A 14,346-nucleotide genomic window follows, 5' to 3' on the forward strand; every position below is an offset into this window, starting at 1 on the left:
GCGTTTTTTTTCATTGTGACACAGCACATTCTTCCCAAAGATAGTGCACAGGATTTGGACTCAGGAAGGAGGGAGCAGAAGAGGAATGACCTATGGGTGTCCAAACTATTTAGCCCACTTGTATGTCTGCCAAAAATCTCTCCCTCTGTTTTCCCGCCAAGATTCCTGAACAACTAATGTCTTATGTCTCTTCTCCTCTGACTGTAATCCCCCGCACCATCCCCACCCTTCTTTTTTAACGTCTTGATGCGCTGTGTTAATATTTTCTCTCGGCCATTCCCTCCCTTTCTCCTGTTTTGTAACTATAAATGGAAAGAGTTGCTGAGGTCTTGTGGGCTCTGTCTCTGCACAGTCTTGGCTCTTTTATTCAATAAGTAAACATACATTGACATACAGCTAACACGCAGTGCAGCCAGCGGTGTATTTAGTCAGCATGACAACCCATCAAAGAGATGGAGGAGAGGCTGTGTCGGAAAAATCACATTTTAGGTGTTTACGGATGCCACTCCTGCTGTTCAGAAATCTTTGCTGGAAGCCCCCTGATTGTTTTTCTATCTCCTACAATCACACTTCCAGGCACCGTTTGAACAAATTTTAAGAGAAGGGGAAATGATGCATCTCACCTTAAGAGTTTATTGCATTTTAAAAATTGCTGAATTTCCTACAATTGCATTCCAGCATAGTCACAATCACACTAATTGATCTAAGGGGGTTGCTACAATTGTAGACACTGTAATGACTAATGCATTTTTTACTGGAGTATCCCAAACAGGAGTGACATATAAACTGGTCAGGGATAACAAGAGAGAAATTCTACACGTTGCATGTTATACATAAAAGAAAATACAGCAAGAGAAATAAAGTACTCACAGGTTCACCTGGGAGACCAGAGGGACCAGGATGACCTTTTTGTCCCTGTTGATAGACAAACAATGAGTGAGAATTTTGCACATACAACAATAAGCCTAAATGAAAATACAATAGCATTTCCTATTAGCATTCTGATCACAAAGCCTCAGGGACGCAGAATGTTAATGATGTGCTTCAGAGAAAGAGATAATGTAGGTCTTGGGTGGAAAAATTCAGCGGTCACATTTAATCAAATTTCTGTTGTTAGAGAGTTTATCACCTTGTGTTCAAGAGCATCTCAATCAACACCATAGGGGCCAAAATTATGCTGAAGGATTTTCCGATTGCCTTGAAGAGGACCTCACTTTGTTTCCTTACAAAGAGTTCAATACAATTGCTTAATAAAGACCTGCAAAGGTTACTTTCAAAGGGTCCACAGCAAAGACAGTCTAATAGCCGTGAAACTAATAGAGCACTTAGCTGCAGTATTGGCTGGTTAACCCTGGACAGACACTTCTTTAGGACTTCAACACAAGAACAATGCAGTTTTTATTTGTTGTTGCAGCACAGAGTTTGTCTAATCATTGCCACAATGACACTCTGACAAAGCAATATGGTGTTAATTAAACCAATAAACCAATTAGACAGTGACATGTGAAACCCAAAAGAATAATTAATGGTCACCTTCACGCTCAGTAGTAATGAGCGTGCCAGCTGGTTACATATTTATTAATCTTTTCCCAATCAAGGCCCACAGAAAGACCTTAGTGTAGACAAAGTCCATGAAGACATCTAGGGAAGAGAGAGTCTGCCCCCTCAAGTGTGAAGTCATTAGCCACCAGCCGTGCTGGCCTGTCGGCAGCAGAACAAGTAAACCACAGGCTGTTAGAGGCTGATGTAAAAAAAAAAAAATGTATCAGTGTAAACAAATAAAAGTCCCCATCAAGAGGTTCATACCAAGCACTCTCAGGCCTGCTACCAAAGTGCATAAGCCTACATGATGATTAAAATTTCCTTCTGTAAATGTCCTGTGAGACATTTATAAATACTGACATAAAGCAGGGCTCGACTTAAAAGGCTACTTCACTGAGTCTATGCAGACCTGAGACAGTGGCAGTGACAGTGATGAGAAAGAGGGGAAAAACTAGATTTGAGGGATTTTATCGGGATTTTAATACATTTTAATACTTTTGGATTAGCCTCTTCTTTTGTGCTGATATAGGGTATATTAAGATTTGACAGTTGTAATAACCAAGAACAACACTTTTGTATTTGTATTTGCAGGATGCTAAAATCTCTGAAACATAATTAAAGTCAGTGTGACTCCAGCAGTTGCTAAAAAATATATTAAATGTACAACACTGACTTCACTTACATTTTTTTACATTTTTTTTCCTTCTTTCTTGCTGAGTTTTAGAGGAGACTGATGCCACTTTCATGTCTGTTAAACATTACGCTATTGCCAGGAGACAGCTAGCTTAGCTTAAGTCTTACAAGTGGAAACACAAGGAATCAGCTAACCTGGCTCTGTCCAAAGGTAACAAGGCACCTCACCAATTAGCATGTTATTTCTCTTTTTGTTGAATCCAGAGAAAAACCAAAGTGTAACAAAAACAAGTTGTGGTTTTACCAGAGGTAACCGTTTCTTGTTTCCAGTCTTTAAGCAAAGCTAGGCTAACTCTCTGCAGCTTCATAATCAGCATACAGACATGAGTGGTAACAATCTTCTCATCTAAGTAAACTAAGTGTTTTCCAAAATGTCAAACCACTTCTTTAACCTCTTAAAGCATTTTCTCTCTCATTTCCCCTTAACCATAGCTTTGAAGATGGGGGGGAAAAAACTTTCCAAACGCTTAGAAATCACATAATGTAATTAGTGTTAACTTAAAACATATCATTATTGAGTCTATATGAACCTTACAATGAATAAAATATCAAAACCGAAGACAACATGTTTTTCAAATGGGAATAATCTATCGTGGTAGGGTCTTGTGAATCATTTAGTACATATTTTGGTGTAATAGAGCCTGACATGTGTGGTATCTTTGGAAAGTTTTGAGTCTTGATTAGAATTTAAAATGAGGTGTTTGAAAAACATTTGGCCGCACAACATGAATTGATACAGATCGACCCATCGGTGGGTCAGACAGGGTTGAGAGGCTGCGGCAGAGTGATACCGACATGCCTGAAGCTGTAAAATCACACTGGCAGACTGAGGTTGCTCAAAAGGCCAATATCAGTCAAGTGTATCATCTAAACTGAGAAAAGTACCTTAATAATATGCCAGAAACAGTTCAACTGTCGTAAATGAACATACATCACAACTATCCCACAGCTACAAACTGATCAACTGTGATGCGATCACGCAGCAAGATTGAGCCTCAAACCACCAGAAGGATGCTGAGTCCACAAAAATACTGTATGTAGTCAAGATGAAAAACACTCATGTCTTGAGCTTTTGCAAATGATCAGTGCTTGATCCTGAGTCCAATAAAAAGTCCTCACGAAGAAAGAAAGAAATAAACACACAATTTTTTTTAAGATTCAAATTTTCTGTCAAATCCCCTGCAGCTTTTGGACGCAGAGTGAAGCCAGATGCTGGTCCATTGGCCATTCAAGTAATTCTACCACACACTGGCATATTCTCGTTCTGTCAAACTCTTGATTATTTGTCTACTAATCTGCAGACAGACAGCAGTGTGATTTGAATTGGAAATATGTGACAGAATTCTGGGGAATAGATAAGTCTCATTTAGGAGCCAAAGCACTGCAGCCATGAAGGGACAAAAGAATGTGCCTGGGACTTCCAGCAAGGCCAATACAGCTGAGTACAGTAAAAGTCTGTCGCTTTAGTGTGCGCATGTGGGTCTGCATGTGTGCACTCATAACAGTTGGACACATTTTCTGCTCAGTAAATATACTGTGTGACATAAAGATGGCATGAAGACCATATTCTCCATTGGTTCTCCCTCTCTATGAAGAACAAACAGTTTTAATTAGTGTAACTGACACCAGATCAACCCTGCAGCCAACAGCAGCAGCATCAGTGTCTCCCTCGCCTACAGAAGAAGTAACAGACTTTACTTGGCAGAAAAAAAATGCATTGTTCTTTCTGTAGATTTCTATTTTTTCATTATAAACACAAAAATGTATTCCCGCCTGGCATGGCTCACATTTCTTTCTTGGACAAATCAGACTCAGCAAATAAAGGTATGAGAATGATATTATACAACCCTGTGGAGCAGGAAGGAAAAATCTTGAGGGCTGCACAGCTAATAAAAAGTTGAGCGCTATTCCAGGGTGCCATGATCAGAGCTGGCTGTGTAAAAAGCACACTGGTCCAAAGCTGGTAATAGTCTCCAGAGTGTGTCAGTTTGTAACACACATACACAAGTCCCTTCTTACTTTACAGTGCAGCCCGCTGACTGACTCCCAGGCAACCTTCCCATTACATCTTTACACAATTCCCACAGTGAGAAAGGCTTTCTCTGGCAGTCGGCCAGGGACTGAGAACAAAACTCAGCAAAAAGTGTCCATAAAGCTGCGGCAGGTCGAAATTTTACTGGCTGTTTGGACATCAGCAGACAAGAGAATGAATCTCAAACTTTTTCTCTGGCAGATGATGGAATTTCAGTGTAATATGAATAAAAAGTGCCATGTAAGGAGTTTTGGCTTCCTGTGCGGAATATGATAAAAAAAAAAAATTCTAAGTGAGTTCAGCACAGCTGCATGCAATGAGGTGTCTGGTGGCCTTCAGCTGAGCCAAGCTGCTTTGCTTTTATTAGTTGGATACAAACTGCATTTTAATACTTGGTATGGCTGTCAGCAGTTACTCATGGGTACTCAAGTGTCTTTAACACAGATTTGATCAAGGGATCCAGTGCCCCACCAGAACTAATCATTCACAACAGCAAGTGTAGATCTGTTACAACCACTTAACCTCTGCCAGGATGCTGGTCCACGCCCAGCAAAGATCTACAATTACCATAAATCAGCGGGAGGAACATCAGCTTTTTCCCATGACTCCACGTTCCATGACTCACAAGGCAAGAAAGAGGTCTTCCTTTTTCAAGCTGGAGTCCTCCCCACTACTACACTGAATGGAGGAGCCTTGCACCAGATGGTTTTTCACAGTCAGCACTGTCCGATTGCATAACGCAGCTGCAGCTCCCGCCAAGGCATTATTGCACTCATACAATTGTACTTCAAATGAGGACAGGGGTGTGTGTGTGTGTGTGTGTGTGTGTGTGTGTGTGTGTGTGTGAGAGAGAGAGAGAGAAAGTTGCTTACAAAAGGTTTTCTCTCTGTGTATCAATAGTTTTCTAATTAGCTTTTTTCCAGCATGCAAATACTGACCTTGCTATGATATTTTACTGTAGTCTACTGATGCACAGTTTTTGTGTCTTTCTACCATTACCACAGTATGAGAAGGCACCAAACCACAAAAGGAGCAGTGTGATGATAAACTGTCAGGTTCTCAACAACTTTTTATGAGTTTGTTTTTCAAAACAGATGTTACCACAACACTCAGACTGTCAGGTATTATAAATGAACAGGGATTCTCTTCCCTCCTTCTTCCTTCCACTCTTTACTCTCATTTTATCCTTAATGAAAACAATCTGTAAAGTATGAATCAATTTAAATGTATTTGAAGACCATATTAATTAAATTCCTCATAATGTCCCTGCCACTAAGTAAGCAGTATGGGTCCCCTTTGCTTGTAAAGCTGGTAACCCTAAATTAATTTCATACATTTGGCTTTCAGTGGAGAGTTGTAAAGTCCCACAACAGTTTAAGTGCTATTTCCAAGGTTTGTCATCCTTGTCACCAAGATTAATCTGGTGAGTCTGGTGAATTTGCTGAATCTGCAAAAATGTTGGTAAACAAATAAACTGCACATTGTCACCCGCTATGGTGGTGAGAGTTAACAAACATAATCTTCCAATTGTCAAAAAGATGGTAGAGTTTATGTGGAAGGTTTAATGGAAGCCAGCTGTTCACTGGACTCTGCCACTGATGAAGTCAACTTGACTCAGCATGATTCTACTAAACGTATGCTATTAATTTTAAGAGTGAAACTACAAACACATCTCTTCCAGTTCACTTGTTAAGTTCTGAACACAATTTATTGATACTCTGAATAAACCCGAAAAGAAAATCCACTTTTCATGTATCAGTGTAGTGTTTCCTATCTGTTGAAGGATAAGGCCTGAAAATATTTTATATTTTTCATGAACAAATCCCAAGAAAAGACCAAAACTCACAAAGAATTTTCCTGCTAACAAGTAGTTCCTGTTTAGCCAAAGCCAATAACTAAATGAGCCACACCATTGCACTGGTTGACATATTCCTTCATGACCATGAGCATGGGCACTGTTGTTTATCTTCAGTCACAAATTACAATGCTTCATTAGCTTGTTTTGCTACATATTACAACCTCTGACTTTACTATATTGTAAATAGAGGTTGCGATATAGTATAGCACAACAAGCTAGCGAAGCTTTGTATACACAGCTGCATTCCTACGATTGTGCAATGGCATCTGCCTTACAAGGAACTACTCTCCAGAGACTGAAAATGTGATTTATGTTATTGGTCTTTAAAGCCATTTATAAACAAACTACAGCAATCACAGTCTTCGTGGCAAAGGAACATGTTACCCGGTGCTCATTGATGTGTTTTTAATAGTTTTTGGACAACATAGCAATACAATATGTTAGGCTTTGGATACGCTCACAACATTTGCAAGTAGGATGAGTTCATGGAGTTCGGTTTAGCTCTGCACATGAGATTTGTTGGCAATAAGAAGAATATAGAATCACGAGCTTCTTTGTTTATGGCACCAGGTTATATTTTTTATGACATGAATTATACAAATTAATAAATTAGTAATATAGTACCAGTCAAAAGTTTGGACACACTTTCTCATTTAAGTGAATAGGAAGATTTGTCCAAACTTTTTGACTGGTACTCTCTATTGAATAAAAGTACTGCAGTCAGCTGATTTAAACAAATAGAATATTTGCACACACAAAAAACAACAACAAACAATGCAAACATATTATATCTTTTTCAAACAAACAGTGTGCAAAAACAGAGTCTTTCAGTTACTTGGTATTACGTTATTTGCACACTATGCATAGTTGGAAATCCAGCTGGATCAGGCCCATTTGAGATGTGTAATTACTACAAGCAGGATAACAGGCTTTGGGAAAAGGCCAAGGCTGAAATGTACAAGGCCACAAAGAAAGTGCTCTGCTGGTAGCCATCAATCTCTGCCAGGGTAACATGCACAGCAGTATGTAAAGCAGTCAAATAACGCAGATGAATAATCCCATGCAGGACCATATCACAGAACTAACCCACATTCATAATGTGTCTTACTTTTAAGGGATGAGCTGCTCTCCAGAGATTGAAAGACATGACATTAATTTGAAGGAAGCAAGCAGGGCATGAGCTTCACTCAGTAAACTTTAGCTTTGCCTTCATCATTTTGGAAGCCAAGGATACTGATCATGTAACAGCCCGGATATTCAAACCTAAAGTATTTCAACCCACAGGGGAGCGGAGACACAGGTGTGCTCCTTGACGCCTGCATTATGTTAGGCTGCTTTCCAAACAAGAGCTCAAACATTCATGTTTGGCTGGGATGTCCAAACAATCCAACTTCCCAGATTGCTTTCTCAAAGGCAGTTCAGTGGGCCAGGGTTGACTGTGTACGTTAGATTTACTCAACCTCGATATACAGTCTACTCATTCATTCTGTGTCGGAAAACTGAAAGCATTTTGTGAGGGTAAACAGAACAGACACACACACTTACAATATAAACATTCACACATGTGGGCCAGCACCAGTAATATCGAATAGATATCAGTTACATCCTCATAGTCTTACAAACACACACACAAACACACACAGTTTGAATTTGTGAGATCATCATTTGATGGACTACCTTTCGTCCATCTTGGCCAGGCATTCCAGGGGGGCCCATGACACCAGACTCTCCCTAAAAAAGGACAATTTGGATCAAATTCAGTACTCCAACATATCATGACTGTGTTTGCAAATAATCAAATAGCTCTAAGGAAGGAGTAAACACATTTGATTTACCCCTTCAGATGAACTATCTTGTTTTCAACTTAACACAAATATACAGAAAACACAGTAGAAACACAAATATACTCAAACATGCCCAGACAAAAGCTCTCCCAGGCCTAGCGAATCCCAAACCTTCTGACCCCGCCCCAAAATGCCAAAATACAGTAAATGTATACATACCCAAACAAAGCTATATGCAAACATGTAACGCACTGACACATAAGAGATCAATTCTTTCCATATCAAAAGCAGGTTGTTTGAAGATAAGTAAATTGAGATGCTTTAAAGAAATGAAAGGAGACGATAGACCTCAGTGAACTGGGCAGGTTGTTCCAATCAGCTGCCCAATTTCTTTAGAAGTTTTTCAGAAATGTTTTTCTGAGGAATAAGTACTCAGTATGCCTTAGATTAAACAATGACTTAGAAAGGAATTAAACACTGTTTCAAGTAAGAAGAATAGCAACCAGTGAAAATGTCTTCTAGATTTGGGTGTTAACCAATTTAGCGACTCATTCACAAAACAGTGATGGTTCAAAAAGGACATCTCTAAACAAATCTACAGAGACTGTTATAAACTAAATTTAGAGGAAGCTAATCCAATTATTTCTCATTAATCAACCAATTGCTGGTTAAATGCAAAAAATGAGGTCTATTGCCAAACAACATACTATAAGACTACTTCTTATTAGATAGACGTTTGTTGAAAGAAACCCATTTTTGAGCAGCATCAAAATCAGCCTGCATTATATACAGAATTTGTGAGTTGTCAGGCTTGGAAGAATAAACTATAAAGTATCATCTGCATATAATTGATAACGACAATCAGAACAGTTTTGTGGGAGATTATTAATAAAAATGGAGAACAGCAATGGTCCTAAAGATGAACCTTGGGGTACACCTTGTTTCATGATCATCATCAGTCATCTGACTGACTGTTGTAAAAAGAGAGACACTGACGTCTGTTGTGAAGTTATGAATTGAACCAAAGCAAAGAAGTTTACTAAGCAGAGCAGTGGGTAATCAGTCATGTCAAAAGCCTGAGTAAGATCTATAAATATTATGCCTGCAAGCATATTGTTGTCCAATGAAGAGGACAGATCATTGGTGAATTTTAAAAGAGCAGTGGTTATAGAAAAAACAGGGCTGAAACCAGATAATGGAGATACGATGTGAAAGTCATTAACCAACTGAAATAGTTGATTAAAAATAACTCAAACACCTTTGCTATACTGTTATGCAATTTAATTTAATGGAATTTTACATGTAGATAAAGATAAATTGAATAAGTCATGCAGAGGGAACATGAGAACATGAGAGGCAACTTTAATTAACTAAATCTCCAAAACATCTGGACCAGCATGAATATCAATTGGACAGATTATTCAATGGGAGAAGGAGCTACCACATTTAGAGGTATTAAATGAAATATCAGAGTATGGAAAATCAGAAAATTATGAACTGTAGGCAGAAGAAAGACTGGCTGAAAGCATTAGCAATTATAGAGGGATCATTAAACAGTTCATTATTTAATCTAATATGAGTAGTAGAGCTTTTAGGTGGATTTATTTTTTACACTGTTAATTATCTTCCAAAACTGTTTAGGGTTATTAAAATGAGTGATGGCAATATTCATACTTTTTGTCCTTTTGGGGCTTGACCAGGGGACAGTCCAGGATCTCCTTTTTGCCCCTAGAACATAAAAAACAGACAACATATTATTTTTTATTCTTTAGGAGACACTCTCCCTCCCAGTATGCATAAGATGTGTCCTAGTCTGCACCAGCGTTCACTGCATATTTTATGCATTGCCACAGAATTCCACTTCACAAGGCGCAGAGGAGTTGGCTCTTTGCATTTACACTATCAAAGAGTAATGAGTTCATCCAACTCATTGGAGAGACAAGAGGTTGTATTTACACGAGCGTGCAGTCCATTTATGCCCTCCTGTGACTTGGTTTACACCAAGCCAGTGAGAAGTTATGGGGAGTGACTGTGTACATTCTTCTCCCTTTTCGGGCAGTGGGAGTCCTGTCAGTGCTTTCTGGGTCATTATTTGATGTCCACTCGCACCAGTGAAAGAGCAGCCAAGTAATCAACGCAATTATAATGCAAGAGGTCCATGGAGAAATAGATAATTTCCTAGTTTATGTGCTTATCTTAAAAAGAAACATGTATATGGAGAAAAAGGCTACAGCACTATGTCAGTTGAACTGTAACCTAGTGAGAGCTGTTATCATTTCATTTAACATACTTAATTTTTTGCCACGTAAGGAAATCCTGCATAGTGAGTCACTTTAGTGCAGTCCTGCAGTTAACGCCTCCTTTTGAAAGAGTATGGGAGGCATTACTTCCAAAAACTATAACTGCCAAAGACAACAGCACTGATGCAAGTTCGGTCATTGGTGAAAAGACTTGCACTGTTTTATTTGACTGGAGTAATGTAAGAAGTAAGTCAAAAATTCCCATTCACATATATATTGGCCCATTTAAACGTACATGTTCGTGTTAGCTACAACTTGGCATCGAAAAGTCTTTGTGGGAATTTTCTGCAGACTGATTTCTTGACAGAGCCACAGAGCCAGGAGTACATCTGCAGCCAAGATTAACAAACACACATGAACACTGTGTCTTTTCACTCACTAAGGTTTTCACCTCAACTAGATCATCAGAAGACATTAAGCTCAAAGAGAAGCTAAATTGGGTAATTTCTTCTGAAAACTCAAGACCTTAATAAGCACTTGTACCGTTCATATTCTATGCCTTCATTCATTTCATTTTTAAGTCTAATGGCAGGCTACTTACAGTAGTAGGTAATTGAGCATCATCTTGTCTCAATTTATCATCATTACATCCAGATAAAGTGGCATGTTTTTAAAAAATTTCATCTAACACACAGTATGTTTTCATCCGGCTCATCATTTTTCCAAAAGCGAAGAACTCTGCCAGACCAGGAAGTCTGCTGTTTGAGGTTTGTGTGCAAGTGTGTCAAGCTGAGCTGAGCTAAGTTTGGTTAGGCTCCAGCTAACACATATGTACACTATAAGAGTTATGGTTTTTCCCTGGTTAAAGCTAGCCAAAGCATGGTATCAATTACATTTTTGTAATGGTAAAGACGGGGTGGAAAATGTTGAAATTCAATGCATTCGAATGGATTAGGTACAGACCTGAAATATAAGCAATTTTCCATTTTATTCAAGCAAAGTCTAACATACAGACTCCTTTGTGATATCAGAGTGACATATTATGGAGCTAAACAACCCTCTCTGTTGACATTTCAAATCAGCTGGAACACAGACTGATGTCAAGTATTTGCAAATTAGTGACTCAGCTAGACTTAAAACTGCTGTTCCTTCCTGAAGGGAAACAAATGGCTTTTTAAGAGGCTTGAAAAGTTGTACTATGAAGCCAAGGGAATCTGACCTCAGACATGCAAACTAAGTTAAGTAGCAAAAAAAACATTGATCACAAAGAAAAACCACAAGAGATACTTGCTCTATAAATTTGTATTGTGGTTTAAACACCCTTGTTAAATGAGATAAGGACCATAAAAGCACAACATGTGTATGTACTGTATAAGGTTCAAAAGTGTTTTTATCTGTTCTTATATTTATCTATTATGTGCACATTTTACTGATTAGAGCTACTTGCATCCCATAGAGATTCAGATTACTGTCCCATATCTACTAGTCCACTTTAAGGATCCAGCAGTCAGTGTGGACCAGTAAACTGAAAACATTTGAAAGAATCTGGTCAGATACATATCTTGTTGGACATATGACTTTGAGTGTAAATGAATATATAATGAATATAATACTCCTAATGAATAGTATCTACCTTAAAGGCTGAGTCTGTCATTCTTCTAACCTATATTAATAACAGGTGCACTCATATAGTCATGAGGGATTTAACATGAATATGAAAAATAGATTTTTGTCTATTTTGTGTCAGAAAATGCCGAGGGATAAAGCTGGTGTTTTTCATATTGTCAGTAAATGCTATGAAAACAAACAATGTGTTAGTCAATTTCTAAATACTTTGTGACTTCCATGCCCTGTTTGTGACATTCAGTCCCAAACCTAGAGCTTCTTATTTAATAATAATAATAGGTGGGATTTATATAGCGCCTTTCACAAACCCAAGGATGCTTAATTTAAGATGTTATACTCACAAATATAGTTTCCTTTAAAAAAAAAAAAAGGGTTCTGTAATTTCCTAACACAGCTGGGCAATGTACTAAGCAAACATTACTCAAACAGGAGTAAACAGAACATTTCCTGAGGACTATTTTAAGCGGGGCATTTGTTGCTCTAGTGAGGACAATATATGTAATATTGACTCAATATGAACTACATTGCCCATTTTCATAGTCATAATGGAGCATTTTACTAAGTAAAATGGGGAAGTGTGGATTTTAATAGTGTTTAGGCAACAATGGAGCTCTCTATGGCGCAGAGGAATAACCCAATCCTGTTGGCAGGATTAATTCACAGTTGATTTGGGTCCTTTTCAGGGTACTTGCTGACATACAGAAAAACACAGAATATTGCTAGCTTTATGCTTTAATAATGCAATGTAGTTGTTGTCTGTTGGTAAAAAATCTAATCCGTTTTAAGTGATCATGTATTTCTTACCTTGTGAGACAGCTGGATTCGCAAAATCATGCAACAATCTATCTTGTAAGGCTTCAAGTGATGCACTTGTGTCTGAACCACAACCAGTAGTTCAGACACAAGTGCATCACTTGAAGCATCCTATGAGGATTCTCACGTAATCTCATGAATCCAGCTGCCTCGCAAAGTAAAATGATGATAGACAGTGATAGACAGATGGTTCATCCAAGTATTTTTTGAAAGTGCCTGACCCTTTCCAAACAGTTTCCATGGTGGACTTCTTATATGGTTCTGTGTAACAAACCATCTGGCACATCAGGTTGTTATAATCCAGCACTGTTTTAATTTTGATTCGGGGATTGTGTATTTTGTTTTTTAACTCTTTTGCTTAAAAAAAACAAGAGATTATTGTAGTGTGGTCTTCTCAATCCTACAGATACTGCATTACAAGACAAACCTTAGTTGTTGTTTTTTTCTTCCTAGAAATAGAAAAGTGGCATTCAACATACAATTGTTTATTTGTTGATGCTGTACCTTCAGTCCAGGATATCCAGGGCGACCAGGGTTTCCATGTGGGCCAGGAGGACCCTGAAAACAGACACACACATGATTAAGGAAGACACAGAGTAGAGGTGATTATCAGGGTCATTGAGCAGGCCTCTATTTCAGCAGCAAGGAGGGGGGGGGGTTAGTACTATATGTGAGGTATTCACACATGTGAGCACATATTGTTCCCTTTCCACTGCCTGTCTGTGTTATGGGACAGGTCAGCAGTGCCCCGAGGTCCCTCTGTGTTTGTGTATAGGTGCTCTGTGAGACATACTGTGTCTCCTGCCTGCCTTGCCTGTCTGCCTGCCTGTCCAAGTTATGACATATGGATGTGATTTTCCTCATCCTGACACTTTTCCACTGTTTTCTGGGGTCCCACAAAGTGAAGGCCATTCATCCATCACACCATATTTCCCGATCGCTGTGTGCCACAAACTCCAGATATCTGTGATATATAACACGCTTATATGTAATTCATTGAGCTATCTGCGTCAAATATTTTATCACAATGGACCATCCCCTTGCAAGTCAGGTCAGGTGGGTAGGCATATTTTTTCATGTTGTAGGGACCATAAATTCATGCCAGTTGCAACGGGGGATTGTTTGGAAAAATAAAGCGACAACTTCCTGAGGCATCCAAGTGAGGAGTGTTCACTCCACGCTTGTGTGGAGAGGTCGAAATGCTGAGCATAGAAAATCTTCTGCAGCAAAATTGAAAGCATTGAAACATGTTCAGAGGCCTGAACAGGAAGCTACTGTATCTTCAGCCCATTCTTTGAGTTGTTCAGACTTTCCATGAGTTGTGAAGAGAGACCTCTTCCCCCTTAGCTGAGGTGAAAGTGAGGGATAGCATTACTCTGAGTCAAACAGACAGCAGAGGCCAGGAGGTGTAAGTGTACGGTTGGGTGATCCAGCCAGTCTGTGTTATTTATCTGTACTCTATTATCAGACTGGAGAGAGGAGTCAAACAGCCCAGGCAGCTCCCCTCCCCTCATACTGGCCAGACCTCTCCCCTCTCAGGCGCTCGCTGCTGGACATATGGAGACACTTAACAGAAGCTCATCTACAGATTTCCTCCTCCTCCTCTATTCAGACCATTCCCCCTTTCACTAGCTCGATATTAAAACGTATGGAAGTCATTATCTCCAGATAGGAAGCAAAGGGAGGCGGAGACGTGGAGAAGAAGGGAGGTTGGGACAGAAAATTACAAATTGCATTCTCATAGTACATAAGGTGAGG

At 39.1% G+C, this 14,346-nt stretch overlaps 1 protein-coding gene across 1 annotated transcript in view; it reads right to left on the reverse strand.

The window, feature by feature from the left end:
• The window catches only part of col27a1b (collagen, type XXVII, alpha 1b), a 64,178-nt gene that overhangs the window by 33,897 nt on the left and 15,935 nt on the right, over window positions 1-14,346 (reverse strand). Inside the window, exons 5-8 of the mRNA XM_062417915.1 lie at window positions 13,093-13,146; window positions 9,584-9,637; window positions 7,803-7,856; window positions 871-915 (exon numbers count right to left, since the gene is read on the reverse strand). Of these exons, the coding sequence (XP_062273899.1) occupies window positions 871-915; window positions 7,803-7,856; window positions 9,584-9,637; window positions 13,093-13,146 (207 nt within the window). The remainder of the gene's footprint in view (window positions 1-870; window positions 916-7,802; window positions 7,857-9,583; window positions 9,638-13,092; window positions 13,147-14,346) is intronic.

Source organism: Scomber scombrus, chromosome 4 (assembly GCF_963691925.1).
Source record: "Scomber scombrus chromosome 4, fScoSco1.1, whole genome shotgun sequence".
NCBI classification, from domain to species: Eukaryota; Metazoa; Chordata; class Actinopteri; order Scombriformes; family Scombridae; genus Scomber; species Scomber scombrus.